The sequence below is a fragment of the Chiloscyllium punctatum genome, chromosome 17 (assembly GCF_047496795.1).
Source record: "Chiloscyllium punctatum isolate Juve2018m chromosome 17, sChiPun1.3, whole genome shotgun sequence".
NCBI classification, from domain to species: Eukaryota; Metazoa; Chordata; class Chondrichthyes; order Orectolobiformes; family Hemiscylliidae; genus Chiloscyllium; species Chiloscyllium punctatum.
Genome location: NC_092755.1, coordinates 63,230,080 through 63,252,306, shown reverse-complemented (window position 1 = coordinate 63,252,306; position 22,227 = coordinate 63,230,080). Strand labels below are relative to the sequence as shown.

The 22,227-nt window shown below is 41.4% G+C and overlaps 1 protein-coding gene across 1 annotated transcript in view; it reads left to right on the top strand.

Annotated features, from left to right (window-relative positions):
• vsig10 (V-set and immunoglobulin domain containing 10) overlaps window positions 1–15,966 on the top strand; it is a 45,129-nt gene extending 29,163 nt beyond the window's left edge. Inside the window, exons 8-9 of the mRNA XM_072587313.1 lie at window positions 4,090–4,165; window positions 15,278–15,966. Of these exons, the coding sequence (XP_072443414.1) occupies window positions 4,090–4,163 (74 nt within the window). The 3' untranslated portion in view covers window positions 4,164–4,165; window positions 15,278–15,966. The remainder of the gene's footprint in view (window positions 1–4,089; window positions 4,166–15,277) is intronic.
• The last annotated feature ends 6,261 nt before the right edge of the window (window positions 15,967–22,227 follow it).

The window sequence follows — 22,227 nt, the reverse complement described above, 5'->3', positions numbered from 1 at the left end:
CGTAGTCATGGGCGACTTCAACTTCCCAAATATTGATTGGAAGCTCTTTAGATCAAGTAGATTGGATGGGGCGGTGTTTGTGCAGTGTGTCCAGGAAGCTTTTCTAACGCAGTATGTAGATTGTCCAACCAGAGGGGAGGCCATATTGGATTTGGTACTCGGTAATGAACCGGGACAAGTGGTGGGCTTGTTAGTGGGTGAACATTTTGGTGATGGTGACCACAATTCTGTGACTTTCACCTTGGTTATGGAGAGAGATAGGTGCGCACAACAAGGTAGATTTTACAATTGGGGGAAGGGAAATTACGATGCTGTAAGACAGGATTTGAGGAGCATACGTTGGGAGCATAGGCTGTCAGGGAAGGATGTGGTGGAAATGTGGAACTTTTTCAAAGAGCAGATACGACGTGTCCTTGATATGTATGTACCGATCAGGCAGAAAAGAAATGGTCGTGTGAGGGAGCCTTGGTTGACGAGGGAGGTTGAATGTCTAGTAAAGAGGAAGAAGGAGGCTTACATAAGGTTGAGGAAACAAGGTTCAGACAGAGCAGTGGAGGGATACATGATAGCCAGAAGGGACCTGAAGAAAGGGATTAGGAGAGCTAAGAGAGGGCATGAAAAATCCTTGGCGGATAGGATCAAGGATAACCCCAAGGCATTTTATGCGTATGTGAGAAACCTGAGAATGACGAGAACGAGGGTAGGTCCGATCAAGGACAGTAGTGGGAGACTGTGTATTGAGTCGGAAGAGATAGGAGAGGTCTTGAACAAGTACTTCTCTTCAGTATTTACGAACAAGAGGGACCGTATTGTTGAAGAGGAGAGTGTGAAATGGACTGTTAAGCTAGAAGAGATACCTATTAGGAAGGAAGATGTGTTGGACATTTTGAACAACTTGAGGATAGACAAGTCCCCCGGGCCTGACGTGATATATCCTAGGATTATGTGGGAAGCAAGAGAGGAAATTGCAGTACCGTTGGCAATGATCTTCTCGTCTTCATTGGCAATGGGGGTGGTACCAGGGGACTGGAGAGTAGCGAATGTTGTGCCCCTGTTCAAAAAAGGGAATAGGGATAACCCTGGGAATTACAGGCCAGTTAGTCTTACTTCTGTGGTAGGCAAAGTAATGGAAAGGGTACTGAGGGATAGGATTTACGAGTATCTGGAAAGACACTGCTTGATTAGGGACAGCCAGCACGGATTTGTGAAGGGTAGGTCTTGCCTTACAAGTCTTATTGAATTCTTCGAGGAGGTGACCAAGCATGTGGATGAGGGTAGAGCAGTGGATGTAGTGTACATGGATTTTAGTAAGGCATTTGATAAGGTTCCCCATGGTAGGCTTATGCGGAAAGTCAGGAGGCATGGGATCGAGGGAAATTTGGCCAATTGGATAGAAAACTGGCTAACCGGTCGAAGGCAGAGAGTGCTGTTGGATGGTAAATATTCAGCCTGGAGCCCAGTTACAAGTGGAGTTCCGCAGGGATCAGTTCTGGGTCCTCTGCTGTTTGTAATTTTTTATTAATGACTGAGATGAGGGAGTGGAAGGGTGGGTCAGTAAATTTGCAGATGATACCGAAGATAGGTGGAGTTGTGGACAGTGAGGAGGGCTGTTGTCGGCTGCAGAGGGACTTAGATATGATGCAGAGCTGGGCTGAGGAGTGGCAGATGGAGTTCAACCCTGCCAAGTGTGAGGTTGTCCATTTTGGAAGAACAAATAAGAATGCGGAATATAGGGTTAATGGTAGGGTTCTTAGTCAGGTGGAGGAACAGAGGGATCTTGGGGTCTATGTACATAGATCTTTGAAGGTTGCCACTCAGGTGGATAGAGTTTGTAAGAAGGCCTATGGAGTATTATCGTTCATTAGCAGAGGGATTGAATTCAAGAGTCGTGAAGTCCTGTTGCAGCTGTACAGGACTTTGGTTAGGCCACAGTTGGAGTACTGTGTGCAGTTCTGGTCGCCTCACTTTAGGAAAGATGTGGAACCTTTGGAGAGGGTGCAGAGAAGATTTACCAGGATGTTGCCTGGAATGGAGAGTAGGTCGTACGAGGATAGGTTGAGAGTTCTCGGCCTTTTCTCGTTGGAACGGCGAAGGATGAGGGGTGACTTGATCGAGGTTTATAAGATGATCAGAGGAATAGATAGAGTAGACAGTCAGAAACTTTTTCCCCGGGTACAACAGAGTGTTACAAGGGGACATAAATTTAAGGTGAAGGGTGGAAGGTATAGGGGAGATGTCAGGGGTGGGTTCTTTACCCAGAGAGTGGTGGGGGCATGGAATGCGCTGCCCGTGGGAGTGGTAGAGTCAGAATCATTGGCGACCTTTAAGCGGCATTTGGATAGGTACATGGATGGGTGCTTAATCTAGGTTAGAAGTTCGGCACAACATCGTGGGCCGAAGGGCCTGTTCTGTGCTGTATTGTTCTATGTTCTATGTTCTAAGTGGTCTCACCAACATCCTGTACAGCTGCAACATGACCTCCCAACTCTCCTGTACTCAGTGTTCTGACCAATAAAGGAAAACATACCAAATGGCTTCTTCACTATCCTGTCTACCTGCGACTCCACTTTCAAGAAGCTATGAACCTGCACTCCAAGGTCTTTTTGTTCAGCAACACTCCCCAGGATCTTACCATTAAGTGTATAAGTCCTGTCCTGATTTGTCTTTCCAAAATGCAGTATCTCACATTTATCAAAATTAAACTCCATCTGCCACTCCTCAGCCCATTGCCCCATCTAATGAAGATCCCACCTTCTTCGCTGTCCACTAAGCCAACTATACTTCCTCTGTTAATATCCAAATCATTTATATAAATGATGAAAAGCTGTGGATCCAGCACTGATCTTTGTGGCACACCACTGGTCCCAGGCATCCAGTCTGATAAGCAACTCTCCACCACCAACATCTGTTTTTTCCCTTCCAGTCAGTTCTGTATCCAAAATGACTAGTTGTCCATGTGATCTAACCTTGCTAACCAGTCTACCATGAGGAAACTTGTCAAATGCCTTACTGAAGTCCATTTAGATCCCATCCACCTCTCTGCCCTAATCAATCCTCTTTGTTACTTCTTCAAAAAACTCAATCAAGTTAGTGAGACATGACTTCCCCCGCACAAAGCCATGTCGATTATCCCTAATCAGTCCTTGCCTTTCTAAATACATGTATAACCTATCCCTCATGATTCCCTCCCAAAACTTGCCCACCACCAATGCCAGTTAAATTTTAAGAAAGTTCCAAAATCTGTGGTTGGGGATGATTTGAAAAATTTGTAAATTATTCAAATGATTCTGATCTTTAAACCAAAACCAATCTGATATCTGGAAGACCCTTAGAGATTCAACATCATGTTTCCTGTTATCTATTTGGAATAAGTTGTGAACTTGTGCAGTGGTGATCTGATATAGTTAATACATTTGCAGCAAATATTACTTCCAACTTCTGAATGATCTAAGTTCAACTCTTGCCAATAGTCATTGTCACTGTGGAAATTGAGGTCTCTTTAAAGGTCAAGTTTCTAAATATTTACTGTGTTTCATTTAGTTGCTATTACAGCAGTAGGTTTTCTATGCTAGAAATTTGGAAAACAAAAAGAAAGATCACAAGAATGACTGAAGTCATGATGCCCCATTGAACAATCAATAATAACAATACGTATTATTTGAGAGGCCAATGCATTTTTACTTTTAGAATGAATGGTAACCTAAGGTGAAGGCAGGCAAGGTAATAACAGTCATCTTGGCATCATGAGTAATTGCCCATGGGTTCAGACCAACGATTGACACAGCATAGATTTCTGGCCTCCAAAATAAGGAATATTAACATGGGTGGGTCGGGAAAAAAGTGAGACAGGATCCAGGGGAATAGGCCAGTATCTTCTTGGAAGAAGACCCGGAGTTCCACTACATCAGCCAGAGGAGCAACAAAACTATTACCACTAAACTTGTGCTGCAGGTCGGCATGTGGGCACATTGGGAATTTTTTGTCACTGTATCTTTACTGTATAATTGTTAATTGAAAGAGTGCAGTGCGTGTTACGTTCAATAAAGCAAAAAGTTCAGTTTGCACACTGTGTCTGATTTCCTCTTGCAGTTGCTTCTGATGATCCACAAACACCTACTAAAGATCAGCTCCCAAATAAGGAAAGAAATGTATCAGATGTCTAAAGGTATGTAGTTATTTTCTGTTTGAGAGTATTAATTAATATGGAGTTATTTTTGTTTCTATTAATGGGTGTTGATCCACAGTCCATGGGCAGGACCTCAGCAAAAGTCTTACTGTGCCATAGATTTGGAATTATTTTGGTGATACTTAGATTAAGGATGATGAGCCCCCATATCCAGTATTGTCTGATTTTAATGCACCAGAAATTTGCCTTCCTTGTGTCCGCCCACTATTTTAAAGACTGATTTATGTAGTAAACTGGACAGCAGAATTATGATTAACAGAGGCCATTTGAGACACTGATGATATAGGACTCTGGATGGAGAGCATCTCTGTACTTCATTTTGGTTCTTTACCCTTTCATCCATGTTTGATGGCCTTGTAAACCTTGGTTTGGAGATTACGTTGGAAATTAAAATTTGATTTAAAAAATATGCAACTGTCATCCAAATTGTATAATCTTTGGTGGCCAATAATGCCACCAACCTGAATGATGATGTAAAAAATGGTGGTGGAGGTTCCCTAGCTATTTAGCAGCTTCTCTAGGAGAAGAAAAGCTTCAAAATCAAAGCCTGCATTCTTTTCTGCTGGTGTGATTGAGGCATGTTTTGCACCAGTATAGCGTCAGCTGCCAGGAATGAGAGCATGGAAGGATTATGCACAAACCTCACCCTGTTACATATATCCCCTGAAACACCCATTAACAATTGCCCACCAAGCCCTGTGGAAATTGAGAGCTGAGAGCTACAACAAACAGAGTTGTTATCTCTGGTTTGTTGCCCGTGCCATGTGATAGTGAGGCAAGGAATAGGGAGAGATGTCAGCCGAACACATGGCTGCAAGGATGGTGCAGGAGGGAGGGTTTCAGGTTGTTGGATAATTGGGGCTCATTCTGGGGAAGGTGGGACTTGTACAAACAGGACTTCACTTGAACCAGAGGGGGTTCTAATATCCTGGGTGGGAAATTTGCTGGTGCTATTCGGGTGGGTTTAAACTAGCTCAGCAGGGGGATGGGATCCGGAAGTGTAGTTGCAGTGCACAGGAGGATAAGAGTAGGAAGGACAGGGACAGGATTTCAGAGTCACAGGAATGTGCTGGCAGACAGCAAAGTGGTTTGAAATGTGTCTACTTCAACGCCAGAAGTATCCGAAATAAGGTAGGTGAGCTTGCAGCATGGATAGGTATCTGGGATTTCGATGTTGTGGCCATTTCTGAGATATGGATAGAGCAGGGTGAGGAATGGATATTGCAGGTTCCAGGGTTTAGATCATTCATTAAAAACAGGCAAGGTGGTAAAAGAGGGGGAGGCGTGGACTTGTTAGTCAAGTATAGTATAACGGTGGCTGAGAGAACTTTTGATGAGGACTCGTCAACTGAGGTAGTGTGGGCTGAGGTAAGAAACAGGAGAGGAGAGGTCACACTGCTTGGAGTTTTTTATAGGCCTCCACAGTGTTCCAGGGAGGTGGAAGAGAGGATTAGCAAAATTATTCTGGGTAGGAGTGAAAGGAACAGGGTGGTCATTATGGGGTCTTTAACTTCCCCAACATTGACTGGAAATGCTATAACTCTAGTATATCAAATGGATGAGTTTTTGTCCAATGTGTACAGGAGGGTTTCCTGACACAGTATGTCGAAGGGCCGACAAGGGTGGAGGCCACATTGGATCTGGTGCTTAGTAATGAACCAGGCCAGGTGTTTGATTTAGTTGTAGGTGAGCACTTTGGAGAGAGTGACCATAATTCAGTTACATTTAGTTTAGCGATGGAAAGGGATAGGTATATGCCACAGGTCAAGAGTTATCGATGGGGCAAGGGCGATTAGGCAGGAACTAGGATTCATAGAATGGGGTAGCAAAATGAAGGGGATGCAGACAATGGAAATGTGGAGCTGGTTTAAGGAACAGATATTGTGTGTCCTTGATAGGTATGTCTCTGTCAGGCAGGGAGGAAGTGATAAGGTAAGGGAACCGTGGTTTACAACAGAAATTGCATCTCTTGTTACGAAGAAGAAGGAGGCTTATGTGTTGATGAAGCAAGATGGTTCAGATGAGGCGATGGAGAGTTACAGATCAGCTAGGAAGGATTTAAAGAGAGAGTTAGGAAGAGCAAAGAGAGGACATGAGCAGTCTTTAGTAAATAGAATAAAGGAGAACCCTAAAGCTTTCTATAGGTATGTGAGGAATTAAAGGATGATTTGGGTAGGAATAGGCCCAATCAAAGACAGAAGTGGGAAGTTGAGTATGGACCCTGTGGAGATCGGAGAGGTGCTAAATGAACATTTCTCATTGATTTTCACTCAGGAAAAGGAGAATATTGTAGAGGAGAAGAATGAGATACGAGATATTAGACTAGAAAGGATCGAAGTTAGTTATGAACAGGTGTTATCAATCCTAGAAGGAGTGAAAGTAGAAAAGTCCAGATGGGATTTATCCAAGGATTCTCTGGGAAGCTAGGGAGGAGATAGTAGAGCCTTTGGCTTTGATATTTGAGTTGTCATTGACTACAGGTTTGGTACCAGAGGACGGGAGGATTGCAAATGTTCTGCCCTTGTTCAAGAAGGGCAGTAGAGATGACCCAGTTAATTATAGACCAGTGAGCGTTACTTCTGTTGTAGAAAAGGTTTTGGAAAGGATTATAAGAGATAAGATTTATAATCATTTAGCAAACAACAATTTGATTTCAGATCGTCAACATGGTTTCGTCAAGGGCAGGTCGTGTTTCTCAAACCTCATTTGAGAAGGTGACCAACCATGTAGATGAGAGCAGGGCAGTTGATGTGGTATACATGGACTTCAGTAAAGCCTTTGATAAGGTTCCACATGGTAGGCTGTTGGAGAAAATGCAGAGGCATGGAATTGATGGTGATTTAGCAGTTTGGATTAGAAACTGCCTTTCTGAAAGAAGGCAGCGAGTGGTGGTTGATGGAAAATATTCAGCCTGGAGTCTGGTTACTTGTGGTGTTTTGGGACCATTGCTGTTTGTCATTTTTATAAATGACGTGGACGCAGGCATAGGTGGATGGATTAGTAAATTTGCAGGCGACAGTAAAGTCAGTGGTGTAGTGGACAGTGTGGAAGGATGTTACAGGTTTCAGGGGGACTTGGATAAACTGCAGAATTGGGCTGAGAGGTGGCAAATGAAATTCAATGCAGCTAAATGTGAGAGGATGCGCTTAGGGAAGAATAACAGGAAGGCAGAGTACTGGGTCAATGGAAAGATTGTTGGTAGTGTGGATGTGCAGAGGGATCTTGGAGTCCATGTACATAGATCCCTGAAAGTGAATCCCAGGTGGATAGTGCTGCTAAGAAGGCATACGGTGTGTTAGGTTTCATTCGTAGAGGGATTGAGTTCCAGAGCTGCAATATCATGCTGCAACTATACAAAACGCTGGAGCAGCCACACTTGGAATATTGTATACAGTTCTGGTCCCCATATTTTGGGAAGGATATGGAAGCATTGGAAAACATGCAGAGGAGATTTATCAGGATGTTGCCTGGTCTGGAGGAAAGGTCTTATGAGGAAAGGCTGAGAGACTTGAACCTGTTCTTATTGGCAAGAAGGCTAAGAGGGAATTTGATAGAAATGTCCAAGATGATCAGAGGATTAGATAGGGTAGACAGTGAAAGTCTTTTTCCTAGGATGGTGACATCAGCGTGTACGAGGGGGCATAACTATAAATTGAGGGGTGATAGATTTAAGAGAGATGTCAGAGGCAGGTTCTTAAGCAGAGAGTGGTAAGGGCGTGGAATGCACTACCTGCTAATGTAGTCAACTCAGCCACATTAGGGAGATTTAAACAATCCTTGGGTAAGCACATGGATGATTTTGGGATAGTGTAGGGGGATGAGTTGAGAATAGTTCACAGGTCGGCACAACATCGAGTGCCGAAGGGCCTGTTCTGCGCTGTATTGTTCTATGTTCTCAACAAATGTGAAGTTTGTACCTTCCTATGGTGATGGAGGAGACCATTTCTTTATATTATGGGACTGCCTTCCAAGATAGGGAAGGGGAAGAAATTTTAATAAAGGAGCTCTAAGCACAGCTTGCTACCCCACAGCACCTGCCAGGATTGCTTCTGGCTGGTTGCCATTTATTGAATTTTCTTTTACGTTTTGACTGCAATCCCAAAGGGCAGTCAATTGTCAAACAACATTCAGCTCACAAAATGTCAGAATGATTCCAGACACTAATACAAAATCAGAGTGTCGACAGTGCTCACAGCCAATATGCTGGGCAGCTGCAATATCGATATAACTACTGTAAGTAAAATCAGGTTTGCAAAGAAGTCTCATTTGAGAAAGCAGCTTCCAATCACACATTAGGCTGGATTGGCAAGTTCAAGGAGTGGCCTTGACAGTCATTTGTGAGCTATGCAACTCTATCCAAATTGGCAGGTAAGCACACACATTTCTCAAGGGCATGAACAACTTACTTTTGATACTTTGAATAAGTTTTACTAGAAACCAGTATGTTACACCCATCAGTGCCCGTGCATCAACAAAGACATAGAATGTTTCTTTGATCATGTTTGTATGATGATCTAAGCAGGGTTACCGGAGGAGTAACACACCAGGACTGACTGACTGTCCTTCATGGTTTCAATGCCCATGTCGCCACTGACTATTATGGAGGAAACTACTGGGATACAATAGCATTGGTGGAGTATAGTCAACAACCAGCCTCTTCTCTTCAAATGTATTAAGTTTATCTTTACCACCCCCAATACAATGTTCCAGCGAGCTGATAAACTGAAATCTACATGGTGCACCTCCGATCCTTTTTGGCACGTCAGACTAAACTATCATTTGAAAGTTGTCAAGAACATATTTTACTCTCTGCCTCAGAAGTGCTGACTGCTGGTCAGATCTTTGGCTCGTAAGGAACAAAATGACACAGTCTAAAGAAAGCTTGACATAACTATCAAGCCTTAACAAGAGATAAGAATACAAATTAACCTTTTGAATTTATGAATAGGAAGGGTTTGGAGGGATATGGGCCGGGTGCTGGCAGGTGGGACTAGATTGGGTTGGGATATCTGGTCGGTATGGACGGGTTGGACCGAAGGGTCTGCTTCCATGCTGTACATCTCTATTACTCTACACAAAATAATTTGTTCAAAGAATCATTTAAGAGAGGTCCTTGAATTTGTGGGACAGAAACCCCATAGCTGGTTCAACAAGAACATCCAAGATATCGAAGTGCTACTAAACGTACAATACACAATCCAGTGAATCTCAAAACAGACTATTTGACCAGGAAAGCTAGGTGTCATCCAGTAAACCCTGTTGCAGGAAAAACTAAGATGAACCAAAGGGTGGGAGAACAAGGCTGCAAGAAGCTATTGATAAGCACAGTCTGGAGACATCACTAATATCCGGCCCCAAAAACCAATGGCACAGAAACTGTCCTCAACAAGTGACAATCAGCACAGCAACACATTATTCAGCTCCTAACAAACGGGCATGAGATGTTCCTCTGTGGGTAGAGTATTTTCACAATCTGATAATCCAGTGAAATACACTTTGTGATAACACTGTTGAATCACTTCTACTACATTGTGTTTTGGATGAACTTGCCCTGTGTCCATCTCAAAATCATAAAGCTAGCTTCCCCTTCTGGTCAACTCTTCTGCCACTTCCAAGGAGGGGAAGTTCCACTCTAGGTTTAACACCGCTACGTGAGATACAAATTATGCTATGACAGATCCAAATGCAGGAGGTTTGACATAAAACAATCTTCACATTTATGGAGAAGAAAATCAGGTTCTTGCAGGATAAATAAACTTAGTGCAATATGATTACCTCTACCATCACCACCTCCTCCACCACCACCACCACCATTCCCCTATCCCTGAACAGTGACTTCAAGTAATATTTGTGATCAAAACTACAAGGTCAAATTTGACATCACATCACATTAAGTTGCATGAATTATTGGTCTCATTACTAAACTCTTATCCATTGAAGTGAGGTGGGAATATGCAAGCCACCAATGCTGACTAGAGTTTCATTTTGATATAAAATTTACATTTAAATGGAAAGTTTTGCCCCTACTGTTCCTCCTGAAGGTTCAGCGCAAGTTGATTTTTGGATGGGTGGAAATAGGTGGAGATTGTGATGTTTTACTGTCTCCTGTGGAGCATTAATTATTTATTCCATATGGTTTAGGGTCTTTCTTTTTCTGTGTCAAAGTGTACCACTAATGAGTGCTATTCCATTGAGGCACCAAAGGAGCATTCAAGTGTCGAGTATTTTAAATCTTAAACTACTACCTTTGACTCCACAGCAATGCTCAGTTAAGTGTTAATGTACATGTGCACACAATCCATTATAATAAATAGATCAAAGTTACTGTTGCAACACAACTTCTTTCACCAATATGAATATGGCATTGTTGTCTCTTGTGTTGTTGATATTCAAGTATAAAGACTCTTTGACTGGATACAGAGTAGGTGTTTGTGTAAAACAGGCATTGCGCAAGTAGAAATATCATCTTTAATTTTCCAAAGCAATGATTACTGTGAAGGGAGGGTGTCTGGTGAGGGTTTTTGTTCCCTGCAACCATACCCAGTTGTATGACTTGACGAACATTTATGCTGAGGTGAGAGTGGGGGTTTTAATTTTTCTCAAACTGATGTCATTGCAATTAATCAAATATAGTGAGAAAAGCAGTGGTACTGATCGAAACATCAGATGTTTGGAACAAATATTTGTAAATATGGATTGACCATCATTTTAGGGAGCTAATAAAGCAGAACCATTTAAAATCAAATGCATATTAGTTTTTTCCTCTAAAATGTTGTACTATGGTCAAAAAAAGGCGAGTGAGATTGATCACTTGTTCCTGTCTCAGTAATTTGAAAATGCTATTCAAACATTAATTTATGTATGTGGCTTTGTATTCATACATTGCCCATCCTGCTGGGGAATGGAGGTTTGTGACAAGATTGTAAGGTATTCCACGAGATAAGATACAAAGCCATTTTATTGGCTTTCCTAGGAGAAAAAAAATCAATAACTATTATCAGTAACAACACTGACTACAAATACCACAAATGTGTGACACTTGCATTAAAAGAAAATGAATTCACTATGTCGCAGGATTCCATCTCAATGGAAGTCGCCACAGAGTTCTGAAAAACCTATTCTAATGTTGCACATTCTACAGCCTCCTTTTGCTCTGAATGTTTGAGAATCCACATGATTTAATTTAATTAGTTGTAGTGACAGCATTTTATCAAAAATCATTCCCAAGCTGTAATATCGATTGAACAGTTTACAAAGTCATTGAACTAGAGACTAATGCAGAGAACAAATGCCCTCTTCATGGACATTACAAAACGGTCCTGAGAAAAGTCACCATCAAAAGCCAAAATTTCTCAACTCCATAGTTAAAATATGACGGTAGATTTCTCTACCTCTTAAGAGTGAACGAACAAAAGCAGTTTGTCCCCTTTCATTGTCTGCTAAATTGCTATGATATGGATCCGTTTTACTACATTGAACACTGTGAACAGCAACTCACTTAAAAGCTAAAGTTCTTGCTAAGAATTAAGTTTCTTTATCTCGAAGGTCAAAAAGAATTTCTGACATTTATGCAAAATGCTGTTTTGTTTCAAATGATTAATGTCTCCATCTGCATATAAAGCACAGGCTTATCAATTGAAGTATGAAAAGCAAAAACACCTCAATGGCTTTGACAAAGTTGTGCCTGATAGGTAACATTTTAAAATTCAACTGATTCCATTAGCTGATAGAATCACAGACCAATATGGTGGTTCAGTGGTTAGCACTGTTGCCTCAAAGCGTCAGGGACCTGGGTTCAATTCGACCCTCTGGTGACTGTCTTTGGGTTTCCAATAGATCTCCAGTTTCCTTGCACAGTCCAATATGCAGGTTAGGTGAACTGACCATGCGAAATGGCCCATAGTGTCCAGGAATGTGTAAGCTAGGTGGATTAGCCATGGGAATTTCACGGTTACAGTGATAGGGTAATGGGGTGGGTCTGAGTGAGATGCTATTTAGAGGGTTGGTGTGGACTTGAAAGACTGAATGGCCTGCTTCCACACTGTAGGGTTTCTATAATTCTGTGAATTGTTAGCGTGCAAGCGGAAGCCTGTCAGTCCATCCTGTGTGCACTGGTTCTGAGTATTTTGACTTCATATCAATCTTCTATTTCCTCCACAATCCCTGCATGTTATAAATAATCATCCAATGGTCTCTTGAATGGCTCAGTTGAACCTGCATTCACTACTTTTCCAGCAGCGCCTTCTGAACAAGCTGCGGAAAGGTTTTCTTTTTCCTCTTTTACAGAACACTTCAAAATTGTGCCCTTTGATCTGATCTTTGTCTAAACAGGAGCTGTTTTCTTTCCCCCTACCTACTCTGTTCAGACTCCTTGTGACTTTGAAAACTTGTATCACAACTCCCCTCAGCCACCTTCTCTCCAAAGAAACCAGTTCCAACCCCTTCAATCTATCTTCATCCCTGGAACCATTCTTGTAAAGTCTGCTGCACTCTCCCCAATGCATTGACTTTCAAAAGGGAACGTTGGATGACTAAAGAAATTGAGGGTTTGGTTAAGAAAAAGAAGGAAGTATATGTAAGGTATGGACACGATAGATCGAGTGAATCCTTAGAAGAGTATAAAGGCAGTAGGAGTATACTTTAGGAGGGCAAAAAGGGGACATGAGATAGCTTTGGCAAATAGAATTAAGGAGAATCTAAAGGGTTTGTACAAATATGTTAAGGACAAATGGGTAACTAGGGAGAGAATAGGCCCCCTCAAAGACCAGCAAGGCGGCCTTTGTGTGGAGCCGCAGAAAATGGGGGAGATACAAAAAGAGTATTTTGCATCAGTATTTACTGTGGAAAAGGATATGGAAGGTTTAGAATGTAGGGAAATAGATGGTGACACTTGCAAGATGTCCAGATTACAGAGGAGGAAGTGCTGGATGTCTTGAAACTCATAAAGGTGGATAAATCCCCAGGACCTGATCAGGTATACCCTAGAACTCTGTGGGAAGCTAGAGAAGTAATTTCTGGGCCTCTTGCTGAGATATTTGTATCATCAATAGTCACAGGTGAGGCGTTGGGAGACTGGAGATTGGCTAACATGTCACCGTTTACGAAGGATGGTAAGGACAAGCCAGGGAACTATAGACCAGTGAGCCTGGTGTCAGAGGTGGGCAAGTTGCTGGAGGGAATCCTGAGGGACAGGATGTATATGTATTTGGAAAGGCAGGGACTGATTAGGGATAGTCAACATGGCTTTGTGTGTGGGAAATCATGTCTCACAAACTTGATTGAGTTTTTTGAAGAAGTAACAAAGAGAATTGAGGGCAGAGTGCTGGATGTGATCTATATGGATTTCAGTAAGGCGTTCGACAAGGTCCCCCATGGGAGACTGATTAGCAAGGTTAGATCTCACAGAATACAGGAAGAACTAGCCATTTGGATACAGAACTGGCTCAAAGTAGAAGGCAGGGTGATGGTGGAGGGATGTTTTTCAGACTGGAGGCCTGTGACCAGTGGAGTGCCACAAGGATCAGTGCTGGGTCCTCTACTTTTTGTCATTTACATAAATGATTTGGTTGCAAGCATAAGAGGTACAATTAGTAAGTTTGCAGATGACACCAAAATTGGAGGTGTAGTGGACAGCGAAGAGGGTTACTTCAGATTACAACAGGATCTTGACTAGATGTGCCAGTGGGCTGAGAAGTGGCAGATTGAGTTTAATTCTGATAAATGCAAGGTGCTGCATTTGGGAAAGCAAATCTTAGCAGTACTTATACACTTAATGGTAAGGTCCTACGGAGTGTTGCTGAACAAAGAGACCTTGCAGTGCATGTTCATAGCTCCTTGAAAGTGGAGTTGAAGGTAGATAGGATAGAGAAGAAGGCGTTTGATATGCTTTCTTTTATTGTTCAGAGTATTGAGTATAGGAGTTGGGAGGTCATGTTACAGCTGTACAGGACATTGGTTAGGCCACTGTTGGAATATTGCATGCAATTCTGGTCTTCTTCCTATCGGAAAGATGTTGTGAAACTTGAAAGGGTTCATAAAAGATTTACAAGGATGTTGCCAGGGTTAGAGGATTTGAGCTATAGGGAGAGGCTAAACAGTCTGGGGCTGTTTTCCTTGGAGCGTCGGAGGCTGAGGGGTGACCTTATAGAGGTTTACAAAATTATAAGGGGCATGGATAGGGTAAATAATCAAAGTCTTTTCCTTGGGGTGGGGGAGTCCAGAACTAGAGGGTATAGGTTTAGAGTGAGAGGGGAAAGATATAAAAGAGACCAAAGGGGCAACTTTTTCACGCAGAGGGCGGTATGTGTATGGAATGAGCTGCCAGAGGAAGTGGTGTAGGCTGGTGCAATTGCAACGTTTAATAGGCATCTGGATGGGTATATGAATAGGAAGGGTTTGGAGGGATATGGGCTGGGTGCTGGCAGGTGGGACTATATTGGGTTGGGATGTCTGGTCGGCATGGACGGGTTTGACTGAAGGGTCTGTTTCCATACTGTACATCTCTATGACTTTGGCAGGTTTAACTCTCAACACTATGGGGACCCTCTTGTGGCAGCAGTGTCCCTACCCCTGAATCAAGAAGCCCAGGTTCAAGTCCCACCCACACCAGAGGTGTGTAATAACATCTCTGAACAGATTGATTGATTAGGAAAACATAGTTAAATTTGTTGATTGTCCCATTGCATTTTGTTGCTAAAGATTGGCTGATCAATTTCTAATAAGTTAAATTAGATGCAAGTCTGCCAGTGTCAATTTAATTGCCCATGCAGAAGTGAACGATGATCCATGTACTTGCCACATGTGAGTGAAGGAAGAGAAAATGTTAACTTGAATCATTTTCACCATTTTTGCAGCAAATTAAAGTGGCTTTGGCAAAGTTGGGAGGATGATGCTTATGAGAAAGATCTGAAGAGGAGATAATACTGTTCAAAACCTAATGTAGCTTATGAACATTTACAGTCAGCACTTACTGTATCATGCTTGCAATTTAAATGTTCATCTTACCAAAGCAGTCTGGTAACAGACATAGCTTTTGAAGCAATGTCAAATGATGTCAGTTCTTAACATGTTATCATTGATTTATTCTTTTAGGAACAGAAGAAATGTGATTGCTTCTGTGCAATATTTTGAACCTTAATGAGAAGTCTTCTGTGAAAGTGCTTTCAAACAAGCTCTGGTTGAACTAATGTACTAATTTTGACACATTTTATACTTGTGTTACTGTAAAGTTTAGCCTGTTCTGGCATATGGGAACAAATGACAAATCAGCATTCTGTATTGCTTTTAAAACCCAGTACATAGGCTGAAAATGTACTATACTTTGTACTCAGGATGTAGCTATGAAAGGTCCGTTTCAAGTATTAGCTGTTTGTTTTTGTATCTAACCTGTTGGTGTGTACCCAATTTAGTTTGAGTTTATGTGAATGTGCTCTGTATCTTAATACTTTGTTCTCTAGTAAATGTTTTACATTCACACTGAAAATTGTTATTCACAAACATTGCAAACATAATTTTAAACATTTTTTTGTAAGAGCAACTCATTTTTTTTGGGAAGTGAATACTTGTTAAATTGATACTGTGCATTTTAGTTTTGTTCAGAGATTGGCTTGTTTATGCAAATAGCAATCCAATTGTATCAGTACATGAGAATCAACTAATAAATAATGTATTTAGTTTTTATTTGCTACTTGTATAGTATAGTCAGTATGTCTCTCTTTAATTAAACAATTTGTATTTAGTGTTTTAGATTCTTGCAAAATAAAGATTTGTTTCTACAACAATTTAGATTTTAACAGCACTCCATGGAAAACATCAACAATTTACATTTAAGTGACAAATTTAGCCAATAAAAAAATTGCAAGGACTTTCAGAGGTGTAGTCAGAACAAAATTTGATATTAAACCAAACAGTCAAGATGTGGAGGGGGTCACATGACTTTGGGCAAAGAGGACATTTTAATGCAAGCCCTAAAGTAATGAGAGAAGTGATAAGATTGAGATTAAGGAAAGAAGATCCAGAGTACAGGACCTGAGGACGTAGCTGCTAATAGTGGGATAAAGTGAGTGGAAAGCAATCAGACCAGATTAAGGAAAGATTAGTCTGGGTTGGATTATAAAACAGGAGAAAGTTCAACAGAAAGTAAGGTCATAAATTCTGAACTTCATGTTTTAATCACTTTTATTTGAAGCATTGGGAAGAATTGGATTTTGAAAGAGAGTAGTATCGCAGGTGGTTACAAACTGTGTCGGATGAAAGATAATTTTCATTAAATCTCCACTCTGTATACATCTGCAAATATGCTCCCACTACCATTTTATAAAGTAGAATTTCAAGGACTAGTGAACAGCTGAGCAAGTTTACCCATGCAAAACACAAGTACAAAAATGGAGGTCTTCAATATACACATTCATTTTACCTTGAGTGGCAATAGATCCTAGTTGGTTCTCCCTAATGCATTCAAGGATAGTGATAGTATGTTTTAAGGACAGGATCAAGTTCAGTTGGATATCCAGTTGAAAAACTTGTTGATAATAAGGCTCACCATGAATAATCAATGTTTTGTAAGTTGTCAAAGGCAAGTTCATCATCAGCATGGCTGTACATAATAAATAGTGACTTTGAAAAGCAGGAGAAGCAAAGTTGCCATACAATGAGGGAAGGAAGAAAGGCAAAAGCAAATATTCACAGAACCTGCAAGTATATTGTGAGAAAAATACATAAATGCAAGACCAAAGATAATAAAGTAGGAATGTTGCAATGTTGTTTTACATTTTTTAATTACTCAATGTTTAAGAGTTGATTGAGATTATAGTTTCATATCCTAGCCATGGAAAAAAGTATGAATTGGCTTCAGGCAGTTAAATGATTTGTCCTGCAATCATTAGGTATTGCGTAATGCATAATAAGATGAGCCATGGATGATCAAGTATCAAATGGATCATTGAATTGCATTTTTTTGAATATGTGCAAGTAGTATCTTAATTTTGGGGCCCGTATGGTAATGTCCCTTCCACTTGGTCAGGAGACCTGAGTTCAAGTGTCACCTGCTCAAGAAATGTGTCATAACATCTCTAAATAAATTGTTTTAAATACCAATACCTCAATTGAAATGGGCTTTGTTAGATATTCCACTTTTCCTGTAGCATGAATTATTTGTTAACAGGCATCCTGAAGTTAAATTATCGATGTGATAAGCCATTTCAACATTCAGAGCACAACAGCTATTCAATAAACCAATCCTACTGTTTTACATTCTGCTTTGAAAACTGGAATCCATTATCAAGTGACTGATTAGTTTTTCTTGATCCAACTGGCAAAAGTATTGACACCTGGGAAAATTGCCTGATGAATAGACAGCATAGTCCTAAGTGAACTCTCTCACTAGAAAGACATAGAGATAACTAGTGGTGGTTCAATCTGAGGGTCACCATGCCTCAGGTGAGGAGAGAAATTCCTTCACAGCAACCTCACCTCGTGCAGAAATTGAAGTTCTGCTGTTGGCATCACTCTGCAGCATAAGTAGCTGTCCAGCCAATTGAGCTAACTAATCCCCTTACTGCCTGGTGGTGCATTTGGTCAAATGAAACAAAAAGAAAATACTAAAGAAATTCAGCGGGTCTGGCTGCATCTGTGAAGGGAGGAACAGTTCTTGTTGATTCCAATATGGCTCCTCATCATAATCATATCGGACTCAAATTGCTGACTCTGTTTCTCTCCACAGATACTGCCATAACCGAGTCTCTCCAGCATTTTCTGTTTATTTCAGATTTCCAGTATCTGCAGTATTTTGCTTTTATTTGGCTGAATCATAAAGGATTTCATACTGCTATTTTATTTTACATGGAAGTTTTTTGTCCCCTGTTTCCTTCGATCTAAAAGCTAGTGATTAACACTGAATACAATTCCTCCCCTATTTGCAACCTAAATTTAGTAACTATTTGACATGCTGAAGGGTTGACTTTGGAACCAAGCTGTGTCTTATGATTTGATGCCTACACACCCAATTTGCTAAAGGATTGTCTGTAAGGAGCAGGTGTAATTATTATTATGTAAAGTTCAACTTGACCCTTTAATGAACCAGATATTCCCATGCCAAAATCCTCTGATCAGATTCTCCATGTCGTGTCCTTGGTTGTGGTCACTCTTGCTTCAACTTTTTATATATTTAGTGACAGTCATAGAGTCATAAAACATGGAAACAGACCTTTCGGTCCAACCCGTCCATGTCGAACAGATATCTCAACCCAATCTAGTCCCACCTCCCAGCACCCGGCCCATATCCCTCCAAACCCCTTCTATTCACATACCCATCCAAATGCCTCTTAAATGTTGCAATTGTACCAGCCTCCACCACTTCCTCTGGCAGCTCATTTCATTCATGTATCACCCGCTGTGTGAAAAAGCTGCCCCTTAGGTCTCTTTTATATCTTTCCTCTCTCACCCTAAACCTATGCCCTCTAGTTCTGGACTCCCCAACCCCAGGGAAAAGACTTTGTCTATTTATCCTATCCATGCCCCTTTTAATTTTGTAAACCTCTATAAGGTCACCCCTCAGCCTCCGACGCTCCAGGGAAAACAGCCCCAGCCTGTTCAGCCTCTCCCTATAGCTCAAATCCTCCGACCCTGGCAACATCCTTGTAAATTTTTACTGAATCCTTTCAATTTTCACAACATCTTTCCGATCAGAAGGAGACCAGAATTGCACGCAATATTCCAACAGTGGCCTAACCAATGTCCTGTACAGCTGCAACATGACTTCCCAACTCCTGTACTCAATACTCTGACCAATAAAAGAAAGCGTACAACTCCACTTTCAAGGAGCTATGAACCTGCACTTCAAGGTCTCTTTGTTCAGCAACACTCCTATATTCGTCCTGCTAAGATTTGCTTTCCCAAATGCAGTACCTTTTATTTATCTGAATTAAACTCAATCTGCCACTTCTCTGCCCATTGGCCCATCTGGTCAAGATCCTGTTTTAATCTGAGGTACTGCTCTTCGCTGTCCACTACACCTCCAATTTTGGTATCATCTGCAAACTTACTAACTGTATCTTATACTCACATCCAAATCATTTACGTAAATGACAAAAAGTAGAGGACCCAGCACTGATCCTTGTGGCACTCCACTGGTCACAGGCCTCCAGTCTGAAAAACAACCCTCCACTACCACCCTCAGTCTTCTACTTTGTGCCAGTTCTGTATCCAAATGGCTAATTCTCCCTGTATTCCGTGAGATCTAACCTTGCTAATCAATCTCCCATGGGGAACCTTGTCAAATACCTTACTGAAATCCATATAGATCACATCTACCACTCTGCCCTCATCAATCCTCTTTGTTACTTCCTCAAAAAACTCAATCAAGTTTGTGAGACATGATTTCCCACACACAAAGCCATGTTGACTATCCATAATCAGACCTTGCCTTTCCAAATACATGCACATCCTGTCCCTCAGGATTCCCTCCAACAACTTGCCCACCACCAAGGTCAGGTTCACTGGTCTATAGTTCCCTGGCTTGTCCTTACCACCCTTCTTAAACAGTGGCACCACGTTAGACAACCTCCAGTCTTCTGGTATCTCATATGTGACGATCGACAATACAAATATCTCGGCAAGAGGACCAGCAATCACTTCTCTAGCTTCCCACAGAGTTCTAGGGTACACCTGATCAGGTCCTGGGGATTTATCCACCTTTATGTGTTTCAAGACATCCAGCACTTCCTCCTCTGTAATTTGGACATTTTGCAAAGTGTCACCATCTATTTCCTAAAAGTCCATATCTTCTATATCCTTTTCCACAGTAAATACTGATGCAGTCAGTGGATAACACATTCCAGAAACTGCAACTTTTCCTCCACTTCTCAGTGACCATCTGCCTTATTGGTTTCTTCATGATTGTTAACCTCTTCCCATTTCTTATCTCTTTAATCCTTTCCTTTATACAACTCCATGTTTACCTGACTCCAGGGCTGATAATTTCATCACTTGATCAACAATTAATATCTTACTCCACACCTACTCTTAAGTATTTGCTCATGCAACTTGGATGCAACACTGAAACAAAACAGAAATGTGGATGCTGGAGATCATAAATAAAAAAAAGTCAGAAATTGCTTGAGAAACTCAGCAGGTCTTGCAGCATCTGTGGCGAGACAAACATGGTTAGTTTTGAAACTAGTGACCCTTCTTCACAAGTTTCATTCAAGATTCGAATGAGCCAAGTTCCTGGCTAACCCTCCAATACAGTATTTGAGTGCTGCACCGTAGAGGAGTGGGGGGGGGGGGGGGGGGGGGGGGGGTATCCTTTTGGATGAGACCCTGAGGCCCATTTTACCAACCCCTCCAAGATAATATTTTATAGAGGAGAGGGGCATTATTCAAGGTGACCCGGTTAATATTTCTCCTTCAATCCACCTCAGTGAAACAGATTTTCTGATCATTATCCCATTACTGTTTGTGGGAACTCAGTGTGCACCAAATAGCTAACACTTATTCCATGTAAACAGCAGTGACTACATTTTGTTTCCCATAAAGTACTGTTGAGAAGTCATGTAGGTGTGAGAGGTGATGGTGAGAGACAAGTCTTTCTTTTGAAATAAACTGAGTGGTTACATTTCTGTCACATATGGAGTGGTGTCAGCCGTGGAAAGTGAACTCGCAAACTTCTGACTCTTGAGACTAGACTACTAGGGTTCTGAAGAAGGTCACTGAACTCAAAAATTTTAGTTCTGTTTTCTCTTCGCAGGTGCTGCCAGACCTGCTGACTTTCTTCAGCAATTTCTGTTTTCGGTTCCTCCAGGCTTAGCTTTATCCATTCTACCCATTTGTTTGTTCAACTGTTGTTTTATTTCCACCCATTGTGTACTCCTGTCCATCTTCAGAATATATACCAGTCTTATTCTAGCCTCATTCAGTTCTGAAGCAGGGTCACTGGACCAAAACATTAACTCTTCTTTCTTTCCACAAATGCTGCCAGACCTGCTGAGTTTTCCCAGCAATTTCTGCTTTTGTTTGTTTTATTTGGATGGATTTGGTCATGACCTGGTTAATGGGGCCAACCTCGTGCCAAAGCCATTTTGTTAGACATTTCTACTCTTACCTGGACCGATGTTCTGCTGGCAGCATAGATTTTATTGCTGAGGTACATTTTAGACTTTCCCCTTACTGTTCTGACAAATCACCTTCAAACATCTCGCACAATCTGCTGCCATCTCACAGACCTTTATAGAAATCTCAATTTCTCAGTTATATTATTTAACTGGGTGAAAATGTAACGTGCTGAAAATGTGTTGCTGGAAAAGCACAGCAGGTCAGGCAGCATCGATGTTTCGGGCATGAGCCCTTCTTCAAATAGTCAGAGGAAGTGGGAGAGCAGCATAAAGGCCCCTGGTATCAGCCAAAAAGGCACTCCAATACTAAGTTGGAAGGTCAACTCGTATTCAAGTTTCGAGTGGCATTTGAACCCTGTAATGTGATTCTAGATGACAATACAGCTAAGTGTGAGGTAATCTATTCTGGAGCATTAATGGTTAGATTAGTGTTTTTTCAGTAGTGACAAGTTAGGAAGAGTACTAATACAAAGATTTTGGTATCCATGTGCACAAATATACACATTTGGAATATAGCCTGGGGAGCAGACGTTAGGAAGGGCATATCTGGAAGCAATACAGATTCACCACAATGATAATGGCGCTCCAAGGATTAGAGTGAGGAGTGATTGTGGGAACTGTCTGAAGTACAATATGTTCTAATTCGAGTTTTCTTTTGGATCTCCATAAAGCATTGATAGAGCAGATGGGAGAAAGTTGTCTCTAGACATTCAGGAGAGTTGTTAAAAAACACATTTAAGAATGATAGTAGGAGTGCGGATATCTCTCCCACGAACAGAGGCTGTAGATTCCTGATCAGCCAATAGTTTTAAAACTGAATCAATATAATTTTGCTGGGACAGGGCAGAAAGGAATATGGAAGAGAGGTATTATTTGGTCCTCCTTGCCGCATGGGGCAGCAGTGAGCAGGTCACATGTGCCTGCTCAGCTGGT